Here is an 18,851-nt window from a genome sequence, read left to right on the forward strand (position 1 = left end):
TTAAAGTGTTGAATTTAAATCAAGGGAAGTAATGTTAAAACTGTACAATGCATTAGTAAGACCTCATTTTGAATATTGTGTTCAGTTCTGGTCACCTTGCTACAAAAAAGAATATTGCTGCTCTAGAAAGAGTGCAAAGAAGAGCGACCAGAATTATTCATAATAAGACATGTCATATGCAGACAGGCTAAAAGAATTGAATCTATTCAGTTTTGAACAAAGACGACTACGCGGCGACTTAATTCAAGCATTCAAAATTCTAAAAAGGTATTGAGAATGTCGACCCAAGGGACTTTTTCGACCTGAAAAAAGAAACAAGGGCCAGGGGTCACAACTGGAGATTAGACAAAGGGGCATTCAGGACAGAAAACAGGAGGCACTTTTTTTTTTTTTTTTTTTTTTTTTTTTTTTTTTACACAGAGAATCGTGAGAGTCCGGAATTAATTCCCCAGTAATGTTGTTGAAGCTGACACCCTGGGATCCTTCAAGAAGCTGCTTGATCAATAAGATCAATAAGCTACTAACAACCAAACGAGCAAGATGGGCCGAATGGCCTCCTCTCCTTTGTAAAGTTTCTATGTTCTTATGAAATAAGCAGTGGATAGCTCTTTATTTCATACCCCCAAAGCATGATTCTACACAGTTATCTTGCTGCAGTAATGTGTTTAAGATTCATTTATGTGCCTGTTTTTCATAATCACAATCACTTACATCCATGCAAGTAAATAATCCCTATGTTATATAAATAAAACTTTATTTACTAACATATGAAAGATAGTTGTATTTGATTAACAAACCATTGTAAACTCGTTTACAATATACACATAAAGCAACGGTACAATATCAAATGCCCAAAGTCCACAAGAAAAATATTTTTTTCTTTGATTTCACAGGTATTTTTTAGAAAAATAAAAGGACATTTAACATAATATTGCTATTTTTAAAATTGCATTAATTAGTTAAATCACAGATGTATATTTTCACATGATTTGGTTGTGTTGTTAGGTATCTCTTACAGCCTTGGCTGTTCACACCAGTGTTACGCCCTTCCAACAGAGCTGAGGAACGCTACAATGCAGCTCCCAAGAAAGGAAGCTGCATCATCGAAAGATCCTTTGGCATCCTAAAGATGAGATTTCGATGCCTTCACAAATCGTCTACTTTATAGGCCTGAAAGAGCAGTCAGGATAATAGGAGTGTGTCTAATTCTGCACAACATCTGCCTGTGAAAGAGCATCCCCTTACCTGAGGCAGAAGAGATGCCAGATTGCGACGATGACGAAGAGAACAATGAAAGTTCCAGTGAAAATGATACTTTGCCAGGAATAAATGTTAGACACAACTTCATTAGACAGAGCTTTGTGATTCTAGCAAATTATAAAAATAAATAAATAAATAAAACAAATTTCATGTGATTTAATATCCCCACATCACAGTTTGTTCTTTTTGTGCATATTATTATTATTATTATTATTATTATTATTATTATTATTATTAGCAGCCAGAGTCATGTTGGTGCTGTTATTCTTCCTCTTATTATTATATAATGTGTTTTAGAATAAACTTTTATGCAGATTAGTTTATATCTAACCGTTAGGCTTGATATGCGAATAGTTGAAATGTATATAAATTGTATACCCAGTAGTACAAAAAAATATGTTTTAATTAATATTAAATTATCGAACAAAACAGAACATTTCACAATAAATAACAAAATGCAGTAACTTACACTGGAACAACATTTTAATAAAATGTGCAATTAAACAGTAAACCTAGAAATATAAGTGCTTTTAAACAGTAAAAACAACAGAACACACTATGAACTAACAAAACGTAGTATAGGGTCCGCTGTAGCGCAATGAGGAGAAACAGACCCTGCTGGTTTTGTCTCCCTATCTTGTGGGAGCGTCAGAGCCAATGTGATGTGGAATCCCCATCAAACCTGGGGTCCCCAGACTCTAGGACACCGCAGAGCCGTGCTTTTACCAATGAGTCACAAGACTGATTAAGCTTGATGGACAGTTACTGCTCTTAATGATTCACTGTAAGGATTCTGACTGAGCAATTAAAGCAATTTCAAATAGTGTAAATTTTACATAAAAGCTGGTGAGATTCAATGGATATCAATATGTACTAAAGGCAATATAAAATGTGCAATGGGTACAGATGGAGAACCAAATACCAATTCATTTCAAATTATCTGAATTGGAAAACTGCATTGTATTTTTGTCTGAAAGACTAAGTAATTCTAGGAAAACTATCCAAAAATAATTGGTTCTTAGAACTGTCAATCATATAACTACAACATCATTGTTATATGGTACATTTGTGACAAATATGCTTTTGTATTGAAATGTCATTGGTTAAGTCATAAGAACAGACAGTAAAGTCAGCTGGTTGGCATAACTCATGACTTCAATACTAAACATTTGAAATGAGCCTGCAGTAAAACAGAGCTACACAATCACTGCACAATAAACACTGTGTACTGCAATAAACAGCAGAATGAAAACAGGAAACCATTTCACCTTTTTAGAAGAATATTTTTTCTAATTTAGATTTGAATATTATTCAACAAGCACCTTTCCAATCCCCACTTAATTTAGCAAGGGCATACATAAAATGGTCCTCAGTCCTAAGTTTGTGAAGGGCGTTTTTAACACATACATGAAAGGTGCTCCCTCTGCATCTTACTTTCAGTTTCAGGATTCCTCGAGCAACAATATCACAGACTTGTGTGTTCTGAAATCTTAACTTTTAGCCACAGTTTCACATACAGATTTAAAACACACACAGTCTCTGATGGCCTGCCAATATTTCAAATTATAGTCGGTGCAGAGAGTGTGGGATGTTTTTGAATGTGTGCTAGCAGAGGCTTTCCTCTATCTGCTCACAGAGATTCGACTCATTCAGTACAATGTAATTTGGATAAATGTTAGATAATACCAATAATAACAGCAATAATAATAATAATAATAATAATAATAATAATAATAATAATAAAAAATGCAATACAGTAGAATAGTGGGTTAACCCATTATCGTTCATTAGCCGCTACAGCAAGGGAACAAAAAAATAAATAAAAATAGCACTTGGCTCTGGACATTTAACTACACGAGACGGGCCTTACCAGACGATACAGCTCTCTTCTTCGGGTTCTATTGCTTAATTCAGACACTGCTTTAAACAACCAACAAAAACAAACACAAAACTTACCGTACAAAGATGAACATCTTTACAATAAATACATTTTACTGAGGTGTACAACAAATGTAAAAACACAAACTTTCACATATAAAATTAAAAAGTACCATACATGTTACTATGGTAATCCAGCAATTTTTCCAATTTTTATGTCCTGCCCATATAATTAAAAGCAGCAGGAGTAGCAAATGTATGAGTTAAGATTTATCCTTAAATCTCAGACGCAAACCGCTTTACTAATCTCGGGATTCTGTGTTTACACTGTATGCACTTTTAAAATATTGAAAATGTCCATAGATAATTTGGAGCCTAATTTGATTCGGGACACAGGGGTCCAGGATGCTGTGCTTCATGGTATCTTAACACACTAAACCCCAATAGCCACTGGTCTGCAACTACACTAGAGCATTCAAAACCTCTACTGAGTACTAAACACAACTCTGTGGGAAATGTTATCACTAAATTTGAGGTATTCTCCCACTCTTAACTTGGGGCATTCTTCTTTCTCTTAATTATTTGAATATTTACAAAAGGTACAGCATTTCTGCTTTTTAAATGGCAGTCAAGGAAAAAAAAAAATCAGAGTCAGATCTTTGTTAGAAGCCAAAGAAACCAAAGCCCGGTCAGTTCTCTGTTAAGAAGCCCAAGAAACCAAAGCCCTTAAGGACATTTTATTGCCTAGCTGTGTCATCAAGTCTACAGACATTACTGCATGCCATAAAAACAAAACAAAAAAAACTAAAAGGTCCAATGTTTTCAAACAAACCATAAAACAGACCTTTTACTATTTTAATGGCAGAAAGAGAGAAAGAAAGATGACCAAACTGCCAGATGTGGTTAAAAAAAAAAAAGAAATGGTGGAAGGTTATGGGTTTGCCCCCCTAAATGGTCGTTCACTCAACCTAGTGACAAAAAATCTAAATGAATGTACTCCAAGAGGCAGCCTGTGTGGTGGATAGTTTAATCCTCAATGCTACAAACAAAATAGTGATGTAGACCTTAGCTAGTGTCTGTCTGTTTACGCTTTGAGAAAGGGTCAGCATTACAAACCAAATGAGCGATCACTTTGAAACGCTAGCCGAGACTGAAATACACCAATGACACTAATTACGGTTTTTAGTTTTGATTTCCATGTACTGGGTATGGTTTGAAAGTGCTTTAAAATGGAAGACAGATCCCATTTGTACTCATCCAAAACTCACCTTGTATTTCCCCTTCCTCTTTTCTCCCACGCTACACCACTGCTCCGCTCTCTGCACTGGCTCCTTATTGCTACTCGCATCCAATTCAAAACTCTTGTACTCGCCTATCACTGTCTTGACCTTTCTGCTCCCTCCTATCTCCAGACTGTCATTTCTCCCTACACCCACTCTCATTCCCTCTGCTCCCCCACCACCAGCAGATTAGCTGTACCTCCCCTCTGCTCCCACGCCTCCAGATCCTGCTCCTTCTCCATCCTTACCCCTCAGTGGTGGAACGACCTACCCACGGATATCAGGACTGCTCAGTCCCTGACCACCTTCCGGCGCCTCCTCAAGACACACCTGTTCAGACAGCATCTGTAAACCTCTTGAGCATACTGGACTATATGGCACCCAATTGTACCAGTACTTGCATCAGCTTGTACTTGCACTGAAATGCTCCATATATTGCTGTATTCTACTAGTGCTCTTAATTATAACTACTGTATCTTGTATTTGACTTTACTCTTATAGGTATCGGTATTCATGTTTTTTGTAATTGCTCTTATTTGAAATCATTCTCATCCATTCATAGTAAACTTACTATGTGCTCATACTGGACTTCTCATATAAGCAAATAGTTTTCATAAAAATGAACTGTTCTTAGATCGAACCTGCTCTTACTTGTAATTACTGTATTCTCTATTTTTGGCACTTATTTGAATTTGATATTTTGCTACTGATTTTATTGTACTTTACAACTGCTATTATCTGTAATACGATACTCTGAAATGTCATATTTTGCAATGCGATACTTTGTTCTTCGATATTTTTAAACAATTGTAAGACATCCTGGATAAGGGCATCTGCTAATTAATATAAATAAATAAATCAATAAATAAATAAAAATATACAGGATCCTTGTCTTAATTTCCAGTGATCCACATAGCTTTAAATGGGTATAAGCATCTACTTACATAGACAAGTCTGTATGAGTCATTCCCTGCATCACCACCTGTTTCCATTTATACAACATGTTGAAACATATTTAGATCCTGTTTTGAGCTGCTCATTTAGAAGGGATCAAGCTTCTTTAAGGTCTAGGTTCCAGAGAGGGTCTGCAGTAAGCAGAAATATGACCATGTTCAGAAGCTATGGGAGGCTTTCACTGCTTTGATAGAAAACATCTTTTACAGGCCTTCAACTCCAACTCTGTTTACCAGAAAATAATGTAAATTAGGTGATGGGCCACTAATGTTACACCTACTTCATTAAAATGTGCATGAATATTGCACTTTTACAGATTTGACGCATGTAGGATGTTGCAGCGTGCACAGGATATTTTCACAATTGTCATTAGGGCAAATGATAAAAACACCAATTACAAATTGAAATCAAATGATAAAAACGGCAATTACAATTCGAAATCAAATGATAAAAACACCAAATTACAATTCGAAGTCAAATGACAAAAACGCAAATTACAAATTGAAATCAAATGTCCAAGTCGTTCATTTCATGTTTGGTAACTTTATTAGGTGCATTTTTGCCATCTTAAAAAAAAAAAAAAGGCTATAGATACACCGTAGATTCTACGAATTCTAAACTCTTCTTCACTTCAACTCAAAATCTTAATTTAAATAATTTATTTGCTGTATCTGCAATCTAAGCATTCTGTATTTTCTATATTAGATACTGTATTTTGGCACTGTGGTAAATGTCAGCAATTCAAGCAATGAGTCATTTGTTATTTATGGATTTTAGTCCGCTCTTCTGAACCTACAACAAATCCAGATGAAAATGTTAGTGGTTATTTATTCCCAATTTGTTTTCCGCATGCAAAACCTTTGACAGTTAGTATCAGCAGCCTACCATGCAAACAGCTGAACACCACATGATCTAGCCCTGTTAAACAAAAAGGTACATTTGTAGATACTTTTAGCACCAACCTTTATTTTTGTAATTCCCCCCCTCCAACCAACCCTCTGCCAGAGACTATTATCAAAACTGATCTTATTAAAATAAAGAACTAGAAATCTCAATTAACACAAAAACAAATGCATTTTATCATCTGTTTTATAATGACAAGTTTATGTTTAAACTTCTGAAAGAAAACAAAACTGTTTGAGGTGTAACACCTCTTTGCTAGCAGTTATCTTAAATTGTCAAAGTTGTGAGACAGCTTTTATTTTGCTTATTTTTTTCAAAACAAGGATGGATTTATTACAATCATTACTGTAGCCTTTAGTGTGGCTCAGGGGGCAGGATCTAAGGCTTCTTCCCTGTTCTATCTTTCAAGCTCCCTATTTAAACACCTTGTTCTCTGTCTTGCTTTTTCATTTGCTTATCGCTATGTTCGTGCATCGCTACACAGCCTTTTCTCCTCTCTGACAACTTCTTCTTCCATGCAGCCCTTGCTCCTGTTCCGTGAACTATAAGCCCAGTTATACAAGCCAAGCCCACACATACATAATTTGGAAACTTGATGCAAGTTAACAACTTGTGTAGGTGTGGACATTGTACTGCTGAGACAATTTTTTGTTAAATGTATCTGTCAGAAATTACACAATTGGTAGAAATGAGAAATACATTTCACAACGAGTTTTGCATTGCAGCGATTCATCACTTTGCCAGAATTTGTGTAAGAGTTTCTAAATTAGCAAGAGGAAAAATACCTCTGTCTCTGTGGGATTTATATATTTACTTAATATTATATATGAGGTCAGCATGGGTAGAAAATCCGGAACCGGGTACCTAGATCTTTTTTGGGCAATGATTAAAAAAGAATCACATATTAATGTTTTTTTATGTGCATGATACATAGTTAAATACTATGTACACCTACATTTAGTCCCTTCAGATCTGTAGACTTGTGTAACCTTTCAGTACTGGAAACATCAAAATAATAATAATAATAATAATAATATTTTCATTGCTCATTTCTTGTAAAGATGCTGATATCTAAATTTTGTTCATCGCGGTTTTCTTTTGGAACCTCTGCAATCACATGAAAATGATTTGTTATTTTCCTCATCTTGGTTTGATAAGTTTTTAAAACTGTCTGGAAAAGAGTAGCCATTGCACTGACAAATCAGTGAAATTGGCAGGGTATGGGATTTGTAGTTTTTTATGTGTGATTAACAGAGGGCAGTGGACACCAATAAACTACATTCCCAGCATACATTACGATTGAGCTATGAGAGTTTAGATCTGTGTTATTTTTAACACAAGCACATTTTTAGTCGCATATTTGACCAAATCAGGTTGCACTGTAGAGCCCTGTTATGTTTCCGATTTAGTTCCGGAGAAGAACAGTCGCCGATGTTATTATTATTGAGGTGTACTTGCCGCTCGCAGTATTATTGTTTTCTGTAAAACATGCAGCCAGAGACATTAAACGTGGTTAGCCTTTCCATTAAGTCATTGTCAGATCCTCAATTAAGTGTGTTGAGTAAAGGTTTATCTTTTCTTCCACCTACCTCATGTCATACATTAAGTTTTTTTTTTTTTTTAAATGAAGGTTAAAGAGAGCTTTTTTTTTCACCTTGGTAATTCGGATATGACTTTGACACCCTCTTTGTCAGCCTTGAATAGTGTTGAAAATATGGATGTGATGGTTGAAGAAATATCTCCATCTCAAGATTTAAGAACAAATACCCCGTTTAAAGGTAGATCCACTTTTCTCACTCCGAAAATAGAAATGCCTCAATAGAAACCTATAGCACGTTGGTAAAAAAAAAAAACTCAATTTTGAACAAAAAAGAATTTAAGACATTTAATAATTTGTTAGAAGGTGAGAGAGAGGCAATTGTAGAATTTAAAAAAAAAAAAAGAGAGCTTTCCATAATCAAACCTTCTGACAAGGGGGGTGCCATATGATATAGAATGTAGCAGACTATGAATTTGAAGTAATCAGACAATTAAATGATGAAACATTTTATATATACAGTACTGTGCAAAAGTTTTAGGCAGGTGTGAAAAAATGCCGTAAAGTAAGAATGCTTCCAAAAATAGACATGTTAATGGATTATATTTATCAATTAACTAAATGTAAAGTGAGTGAACAGAAGAAAAATCTACATCAAATCAATATTTGGTGTGACCACCCTTTGCCTTCAAAACAGCATCAATTCTTCTAGGTACACTTGCACACAGGTTTTGAAGGAACTCAGCAGGTAGGTTGGCCCAAACATCTTGGAGAACTAACCACAGTTCTTCTGTGGATTTAGGCAGCCTCAGTTGCTTCTCTCTCTTCATGTAATCCCAGACAGACTCGATGATGTTGAGATCAGGGCTCTGTGGGGGCCATACCATCACTTCCAGGACTCCTTGTTCTTCTTTACGCTGAAGATAGTTCTTAGTGACTTTTGCTGTATGTTTGGGGTCGTTGTCATGCTGCAGAATAAATTTGGGGCCAATCAGATGCCTCCCTGATGGTATTGCATGATGGATAAGTATCTGCCTGTATTTCTCAGCAGAGACCATTAATTCTGACCAAATCCCCAACTCCATTTGCAGAAATGAAGCCCCAAACTTGCAAGGAACCTCCACCATGCTTCACTGTTGCATGCAGACACTCATTCGTGTACCGCTCTCCAGCCCTTCGGCGAACAAACTGCTTTCTGCTACAGCCAAATGTTTCAAATTTTGACTCATCAGTCCAGAGCACCTGCTGCCATTTTTCTGCACCCCAGTTCATGTGTTTTCATGCATAGTTGAGTCACTTGGCTTTGTTTCCACATCAGAGGTATGGCTTTTTGGCCACAAGTCTTCCATGAAGACCACTTCTGACCAGACTTCTCCAGACAGTAGATGGGTGTACCAGGGTCCCACTGTTTTCTGCCAATTCTGAGCTGATGGCATTGCTGGACATCTTCCGATTGCGAAGGGAAGTAAGCATGATGTGTCTCATCTGCTGCAGTATGTTTCTTTGGCCGACCACTGCGTCTACGGTCCTCAACGTTGCCCGTTTCTTTGTGCTTCTTCAAAAAAGCTTGGACAGCAAATCTGGAAACCCCTGTCTGCCTTGAAATTTCTGCCTGGGAAAGACCTTGCTGATGCAGTATAACTATCTTGTGTCTTGTTGCTGTGCTCAGTCTTGCCATGGTGTATGACTTTTGACAGTAAACTGACTTCAGCAACCTCACCTTGTTAGCTGAGTTTGGCTGTTCCTCACCCAGTTTTATTCCTCCTACACAGCTGTTTCTGTTTCAGTTAATGATTGTGTTTCAATGTACGTATTGAATTGATGATCATTAGCACCTGTTTGGTATAATTGTTTAATCATACACCTGACTATATGCCTACAAAATCCCTGACTTTGTGCAAGTGTACCTAGAAGAATTGATGCTGTTTTGAAGGCAAAGGGTGGTCACACCAAATATGGATTTGATTTAGATTTTTCTTCTGTTCACTCACTTTGCATTTAGTTAATTGATAAATATAATCTATTAACATGTCTATTTTTGAAAGCATTCTTACTTTATAGCATTTTTTCACACCTGCCTAAAACTTTTGCACAGTACTGTATATGAGCAAAAGTTACAAAAAAGAAACATCATAAATCACTAAGGTATTAGCAGATAAGAACAAATCATGTTGTGTAATTTATACAATTACTTCTGAGTCTACTTTGTGGTCAAACTTTTTTTTTTTTGACTAGATTTGAACAGAAGCTTATTTATTGGATATGTACAATCCATCGATTTATGAAAGCATCAACATTGTCATCTCTGTAAATCTCATGGCAATGTGTTAATGTATTAATTAATGTATTTATTTTTCAGTGTAAGTAGTGCAGTGAAAGAATGCTGCCCTCAAAAAAAAAAAAAAAAAAAAAAAAAGCCATCAGGGTATGAAGCCAGGAACAAACTGCTGCAGCACTGCTCCAGTTAGCCATCATGGGACAAGATGTCAGATGAGGAAAAACCGCTGTAAAATGTTGTAAACTGTTTTTAAAAAAAAAAAAAGTACATGTATATTAGAAATAAACATTTTGTCTTTACATAATTTGATGGAGCCTACTGTAAATATTGTGAGCACTTTGGTAGAAAAATAGTAAAAAAATAAATTAGGTTAAACACAAAAACAGGTTATATACAAACCAGTTAAATCTGGGGTTCAGCAGTAACAAAACAAAGAATGTCAAGAAAAATCAGAATTCCACAAAGCTGCAGTAGTACTAATAATTGTCAATGATTTTATATCTGTGATGCAACAAACTAAAACTGCTGTAGTACATCAGGAGCTGAATTCAGCTTATAGAGAAAGATTGGAAAAAACAGGTAGAACCTATTTTTATATTTGAATAACTCCCAAGTATTGCTGATTACAGTTGTGCTCTTAGTATGTTACTTAAATTTACTAGCAAATGTGTTCCAAACAGCAATTAATGGAACATTTCCTTAAAGTGTGTTACACATTTATTGAGGTTAGGTGGGGTCACAGGGAACCTTTCTGTATCTTGAAGAATTTAGTGAACCAGTCAAGCTACAAGGCTAGATCCACCCCTGTTAATCACCGATTGATTATGTTCACTGTTAAATAAAACCACACTCCTACAAGTTATATTCTTGTTTTGTGTGTGCACTTTGTGCATTAGGGGAGGGGCAAGTAGACTTTTAAGAAGGACAAGTAAATGTTTCTAGATTATTCTAAGTACTTTGAAAACATTCACAACAATTCCCTAACTACTTTTAAAACACTCCCCTAGGCAACAAATAAAATAAAAATGTGTGGTTCTGGTTATGTTGGGGGAAAAAAAATTGGGTAGGTAGGTAGGTAAAAATGTTTTATTTTATTATATATATTTTTATTTCCAGAATAAGCAGTGTGAGCATGGTGAAAGTGGCAAGTGATGTTTTGCAAGTTTACAGAACGTTGTTCATAACCACTGTTGTACTTTCATAAGTTACACTGTAACCTTGCTTCATTCTCTCACCATCTGGTATTTAATAAATTATTACAGTTTTCGAAGACGTTGCTCCCCTAGGCGTTTGGATTGCGATGTGTTCCATATTTAATATGTATCTTTGTAAATAGCCCCAACATTTAATCTCAAACCTTGTGGGATAAAACACTGCAAAGAAACATGTTCAAGAATAATGTCTACATATAGGCATGTTAGTGATATGAGTGAGTTTCTGTAAATGTGTTCACAGTGATTTAATTTCCTGCAAAAGGGTGAAAGTGCTATTGTACTGATACAGCTGTAAGTTTCAGTAGCTGAACGTGTACAAAAGTAGCTGACAGCAGTCACATTGACGTTAAAACTGATATTATAATTGGATTGTTAGAGAGAACTTGCAAATAAATTATCTACCTGCTTCAAAAAAAAAAAAAAAAAAAAAAATCACCTATTTGGATGGGAAAATGTTTATTTGCATGTAAATCATTATACTATGTGAAGATTGGATTGAGTTTTGTGTTACCAATAATCAGTATAATAATTAGAATTAATAGTAGAAGATGCTGAACTGGAAAGCTCTGCCAATCTCACTGTTGGGCAGGTTGTTTATGGAAGGTTCCCAGCCCAGAATAAAGAAAAGGAGACACTGACTCTGTAAACTAGGAGGGCTTTCCTTGCTTCTTGAGAAATATTATTTGGCTGCAAGGCTATATTCAGTGCAATACTGGATTTTCAAAATATTTTAATGCTCAATGTACCCCCTGCTATTTAACATACACTAAATATCTGATATGTTTAAAAATATTTAGGATTAGACAATGATTATTTCAAACTAAAGGTTATTCCTTCCACAAAATAGCAAAAGGTTTGTATCAATACTGCAGGACGTCTCTCAAAATGACACACTATCCTTTGACACAGCACAGTCAGTCACAATAAAATATAGTAAAGGAACTCTTTCAATTCTTTCAAATGACAAGTCCTTGAAATGACCACAATACAGCCTAGTCACTAATATCATACGTCCAACTGAATAAATATGAAATACTGAACACATTATTTTGAATAACAAAAATTGATTTTTTTAAAAATTAACATGTATTAGGTAAAGAAATAAAAATCACCAGGAATCACTTGAAATGAAGTGCAAATTACAGAATTTTAAAATTCTTCTTAAGCCTGATTTGCACAGGACTAAAAATCTCCACATAAGCAGGTGGTTTCTGAGTTGTTACCGACATCTGTGAAATTTAGGCCCAGTCCACACTACATAAGCAATCTCGAGAACCATACTCAAAAACGTTTTAATTAATCCAGCTCGCCTCGAAGCAACACCAGACTTTACAATAAATCATAATATAATATTAAAATTGGTACGATCTGTCCCGAGATTCTACAGTTTAGTAAAACACAAGGATTGGGCATAACCAAATTGGGGAGTGGGGAAAAAAACAAAACATAATTGGTGACTCTCCTTTAAAAAAAAAAAAAAAAAAAAAAGGATGCTTTGAACAGTGCATTTGAAGGTATGTATGGAAATACATATCACTCAAGAGACTCATTGGTTATTCTAGAATGTATAACGACATCAGTTATTTACACCCAGTTTACCGTTTTTCAAATCATGCACAAAAGCGTCCCGAGCGACTCGTGCTTTAGTTACTTCATTTGATTACTTGCATCAAGCATTTCTATTGACATTTAGAACATCAAGAGTGCTTATGAATGCTTGCGCGAAATTAGATACAGTGAAAGAAACGTGTCAAAGTACAGGTAGCATGAATTATAACCTTGAAGAGTTAATATAGCAGTATATAAAAACTGTGATGCTCACATCTACAGTACACCCCCCTAATGAGTAATTACTACTGTAGTGGGGGTTTTTTTGTTTGTTTTTTTTTAAATCCAAGAACAGCTGGGAGCCATATGATAGTTATATGTCTACTGATATTTTACATACCCTGGAATCTGGAGTTCTTGTGCGGTCACGCAGCCTTTATTATGGCAATCCTCTACTTGAATTATAACTCCAAATAAGTATGTAAAACTATTTTAATTGCACTAGATAAACTGTTTATTCTAAACTGTCTGTATGAACATGAAAGGGATCTGTTTAAGGTTAATCAATCTAGTATTATAAAGTTACATTGCTCTGATATTTACCATAAATTACAAAGATCAATTCAAGTTCAATCGATAAAGTTATTCATAGCTACTTAACTTGACAAGCACTCCACTTATCTCAAGAAGCAACAACTTAAACAGATTAATTCATCAATTTAAAAGACCAACACTTCACTGTCAATTGCACTTTTTTCTTCCAATACCAATACACCTTGTCATGCAAACAGCTTATCTGCAGATTTTTTTTTTTTTTTTAATTAAAATAAAATGTCATGAATAATACTAGTATTAGTACTGGTGCCCATACTGGCTCATATGAAAAGTTGGAAATATGCCCCACCCTTCACGTCCCAGTCTTCCTTTTATAATATTGTAAGTAAAGTAATATTGTGAGCAATATTGTTGTATTGCTCTTGTAAGTGTACTTTTTATTTCTTTACTGTTTTCTTTTAAATGTACAGGTTAAATGTTGATCAGTGTGAAGCTGTCTTGAAAGAACTGCTATAAAGTATAGTTAGAAGTTTACTGCTCTTAGTTAAATGTAATTATTTACAGTATTCTTTATTTTGCTCTTATTTGTATTTGATCTTGCTGTCTACTGATTTGGTATTGTACTTTATAACTGCTCTTATCTGTAATGTGATATTTTGTAACAACTGCAAGTCATCCGGTATTAGGTGTCTGCTAAGAAATAAATAAACATGTGACCAAAGCGTAAAGGGTTAATTAAACTGGCCACATGCTCACCTTTAGCACTGATGACAGCAGTTTGTTCCAGCTCTTTACCTACTGCAATACAATTTCTACATTGCTGAAAAGCAATAGGAAAAGGGTTGGCTCAAAAATCAATAATTCCTAGAAAAGCCAAAGGATTATGAGAAAGCAGAATGAAACTTGGTTAATCACTTGCGGTCACAACGAAATTCATTCTTTTCCATTCAAGAACAGCTGACAGGTTTGTAAAGGACTATTTACCATCATACATTTCCAGGTGTTTTTGGAAGGAATTTCAAAAAAAATTAAATTTAACATTTTAGCAGAATCCAAATCAATTCTAAAACATGCATGTACTTGCATTTAGATTATTCAACTATATTAAGACCCTAATGAACTAAATAACAAAATAACTCTACAGACAGATATACTACCTTCACAAATAAGAATTAAGCATTGGTATTTAAACAGTGTTATTTTAAAAAATGCCTTACTATTTGATAAGGCATTTCAAACCAAGTTACTAAAAAAATAAATAAAAAAATACTTTCCCAATACATTTATTCTTCATTACACTTCTGAAATGAACATCAGGCTAATTAAAATGATACTGTAAAAAGAAAGGTATTACATGTTTTTGTTTCATTCAAAATGCATCAGCATTCCAGTGTATTGGTTTTATTAGCCTGCTGACAGCTTTCCATGGAAAAATAAATCTCACTCTTTTCTCACTCTATTTTGGTAGTACTTTTGGGTTGTGTGGGTTTCCATGTAGTTTTCTTTTAGCCAGAGAAATTATCCTTCTAAATGCAAATAACATGCATATTAAAATATTCATGCCTGAGTTCCAATTTGGCCTTGTGGGATAATTGATATTGTACAGCTATCTTAAACTGGGTTTCCACAAACCTTAAGGTTGTGTTGAAAAACCGCAAGTGCAACCTACCTCATTTGACCAGCAAAAAAAATGCAATAAAAAAAAAAAAACTATGGGAAAGAAAACAAAAACTGAAACAGTGTTACATAAATACATACTACAGAATCGGAGCTTCAGCAATTCCTACACCTATAGTATACAAACGGAGCTAAAATACCAGCACTATAGGTTAATGATATAAAAATGATCGTCAAAATGTCTAGTACGTTTTTTTAAATACTGGTAGTAAATCTACAATAGGCCCACTCACCCACATTTCCCACTACATTTTTTTATTTTTTTTATTATTTATTATTATTATTATTATTATTATTATTATTATTATTATTATTAATAATAATAATAATAATAATAATACTAGGGAGCTCCTGAGTGGCGCATCCTGTAAAAAGGCTCCCCGATGAGTGCAGGATGCACCCTATAGCCTGGTCGCCAGTTCGGGTCCAGGCTATTCTACTGCCGACCGTGGACGGGAGTTCCCAGGGTGGCGGTGCACAATTGGCCGAGCGCCACCTGAGTGGGGAGGGCCTAGGTCAGTCAGGGTGTCCTCGGCTCACCGCCGCCAGCGACCCCTGCAAACTGGCCGGGTGCCTGCGGGCCTGCCTGTACAGAGCTGCGTGGTCCTCCGAAGCTGTAGCTCTGAGATGGCTCCATGGTGGGCCAGCACAGTGAAAAGAAGCAGAAGGCTGATGGCACACGTTTCGGAGAACGTGCGTGTCCATCTTCATCCCTCCCGAGTCAGTGCAGTGAGCCGGGTTGAAAAAAAATAAAATTGGACATTTCACAAGAAAACAAGAAAAATAACTGCAGATTCCAAATTAAAAAAAAAAAAAAAAAGAAGAAGAATGTACTGCTTAATGTGTTTCGTTGTTTTTTCATTTGTAGGGCCTTTACAGCTTTGTTAAACAGAACCACACAAACATACTGAAATATTATAGGACAGACGTGTAGCAGACACTTGTATTTAAAAAATGGGGAATCCACTGACTCATCCTTTTGTCTGAAACATAACCCAGTGCTGCAGTGCAAGGTAACGAGACAGACTAGACCCATCATCTGAACAACACCCTCCGAAACAATGGACTGGTCCTGTATGCTCAGCCTCTATCTGCTCACACCACACTCTTGAGTGTAACCCTTCTCCCAAAGGATATCAATAATAACAAAAACAACAACAACAACAACCACCTCGTATATATCTATTCCACTATTCAATTAGCCAGATAACAATACAAACAGAAAACATCAGTTTTGACGTGTCAGCCTTCAAATGGTGGGTGGGTGGGGGGGGGGGGGGGGGATTTTGTTTAGTTTGGCACAAACACATCAAACCGTGTTTGTGTTTAATCCCTACTTCCATTATCCCACATCCTGAGCACAGTGACAAATGAAGTAAGCACAACAAGAATATGTAGGAGCTGACTGTCTTTGACTCAGGCATGATCAAAAGAACAAATAACATCTGATATTTGGTGAACCAAACCAGTGTTAACCAGATGTATTACAAATTGTAGCAGTCCTAGGAAAAAAAAAAAAAAAAAAAAAAGCATTGGCTGAAAAACGTTATACATTAGTTGCTCTGCTCAAAATTAAAAGGACAATACTAAGCTAAACCTTAGGGACAGAACAAGAGCACCTCTGCATCTGTGCAACCCAATTTAGGTTTACATACTTTTGTGTGAGTCTAGAACCCCAGTCCACCAGAAACTCCAGCAGTCCAGGTTTTGTTAACCAGTAACTTAATGTTTATTTTAAACATTTGGACATTGTTTTCAAATGCACAAAAGACATGCGACTTTAAACTACAGGCTACTGTGATTTGCATCACAGTCTATGTTCATAACCAGACTGCAATTAATAAAAAAGATAACTGGCTGGGGGTAAATATATAATCCATAACTATTAAACACTCAATGGGGTGGGATAATCGTAATCTCATAATCCTCCAAGCAATTTAGTGAAAGTTTCCTTTGTTCAAAAGGTTAAGTAGCAAATATTAATTTGTAGCAAGTGACAGGTGTCACTGTATCCTAATAACTTCTTGTGGTTTCCAATAAAGTATTAATGATAGGCTTTGGTAAAGTAGTCCTCCAACAGGCAACCCTATTTGCTTCAACCATGTTGGCTTGTGTTTCAACTTCCTTTATGTTTTGTTTGGTCTTGTTTTCTTAAGCCTTTTTACCTATTTGATTGTGAAGCCTTTTGGGATGGCTCACCATGAAAGGCACTATATAAAAACAAGTTGATTGATTGATTGACGTGAGCAGGTGTTTTGTTTACAAAGTGACTGCCCCAGATGAACATGGGATCCCTATGTAAATTCCTTTAGTAACTCGAACCTCAGAAGCCAACTACTGTTTTGTTATATATATATATATATATATATAAAACATTAAGGCTTACCATCCGTGACACCATTAGAACTTGCTCAAATGAATTAATTAGGTTTTGGCCAGAGTCATCACCTGTGGGGCCTAATAATGCCAATGTTTATAAACAAACAAAACCACCTGTAATTTAGGGTCTTATCCAACTCTCCACTTCCTCCAACGTTTTGCCAATATTATTTGCCACAGGAGAAAATGTGAAAGGGGGCAGTTTTAATAACCACATATTCTATCACAAAATGTTTTTTTTTTTTTTTTTTTTTTTTTGTAGCCCAATAACCTATTGATTTCCTAAAAGTACACACAGTATTTAACTAAAAACATATTTGAATAGTTGGTATAATTTATTACATAGACTAATATATATTAACCTTGCTCAACACGGCAACAAATTGCAAATTGTGTTTGACAATAGTATTATACTTAATAACTAACCCTGATTTCCAAAACTTAACAACCTACAAAAAAAAAACAAAAAAAACAAAACAAAAAAAAAAAAAAAACAGCCAGATACTGTGAGCACACATTACAGAGGAGAAACTTTTGTGTCTTATTTTGTTTAACGCTTCTCCATAAAGGTATCTATAATAACATTTCTGCATGTACTCACCTCATTATCATGCTGCTGGCAGAAGCTCGTCCGGTCATGAAAGACTGGCATCAGTGGGTAAGTAGAATGGAAGGACTGGGAAAGGGTTATAGCGGCATTATTTGAGTTACTGTTCCTGCTCGCCATTTGCAAGCTATCTATAAACCTTTCAATGAAGTGGTCTTTGGTTAGTCGAACTCGCTGGTGAGCCCGGACGCAATTATCGCAGAGGTACTCCTGACAATCTAGGCAATGTGAGGTAGCGGGGTTGCCTTCATCGCATGAGCTGCACTGTGCCTCCCTGAGGTGGTGGGTCCCGAGCAGGCCGTGAGAGTGTTTGTTACTCCGGCAGCCGTTCTTGTTCTGTTCTTCAGAGGACACCACCACGTCCAAGAGATTGTTGAAAAGGAAATTGGAGGATGGCAAGGCTTCCACTCCAGATTCGGAGATGGAGACCTTTTGGTCACACGTCGGGCATTTGAGTTTGAGAGGGTCCCCGGGGCTCCGCTGCCCTTCCAGGCACTGCCTGCAGAAGGCATGAAGGCAGGGCAGGACGTGGAGCCTCCTAGAGGATGAGGTAGAAGAGCTAGAGGTCTGAGATGAGGAAGATGAGGTAGATGAATTGGAGGAGATCGGTGCAGAGGAGCCGCACATTTCCTTGCAAAGGGGGCATGTCTGCAAATCGTTATCTGGAAACGAAGCCATAGCAACTAATGTAAAAGAAAAAAAAAAAAAGAAATGTTACATTGGGGCCAATAATATCGGGTAGTCCAAACTGCTTTTTTTTTTTGCGGGGGGGGGGGGGGGG

General features: G+C 36.0%; 1 protein-coding gene across 1 annotated transcript in view; it reads right to left on the reverse strand.

The window, feature by feature from the left end:
* trim71 (tripartite motif containing 71, E3 ubiquitin protein ligase) overlaps window positions 1-18,827 on the reverse strand; it is a 45,056-nt gene extending 26,229 nt beyond the window's left edge. The window contains exon 1 of the mRNA XM_041245118.1: window positions 18,065-18,827. Within this exon, the coding sequence (XP_041101052.1) occupies window positions 18,065-18,748 (684 nt within the window). The 5' untranslated portion in view covers window positions 18,749-18,827. The remainder of the gene's footprint in view (window positions 1-18,064) is intronic.
* Window positions 18,828-18,851: the final 24 nt, after the last annotated feature.

Source organism: Polyodon spathula, chromosome 3 (genome assembly GCF_017654505.1).
Source record: "Polyodon spathula isolate WHYD16114869_AA chromosome 3, ASM1765450v1, whole genome shotgun sequence".
In the NCBI taxonomy this organism is placed as follows: domain Eukaryota; kingdom Metazoa; phylum Chordata; class Actinopteri; order Acipenseriformes; family Polyodontidae; genus Polyodon; species Polyodon spathula.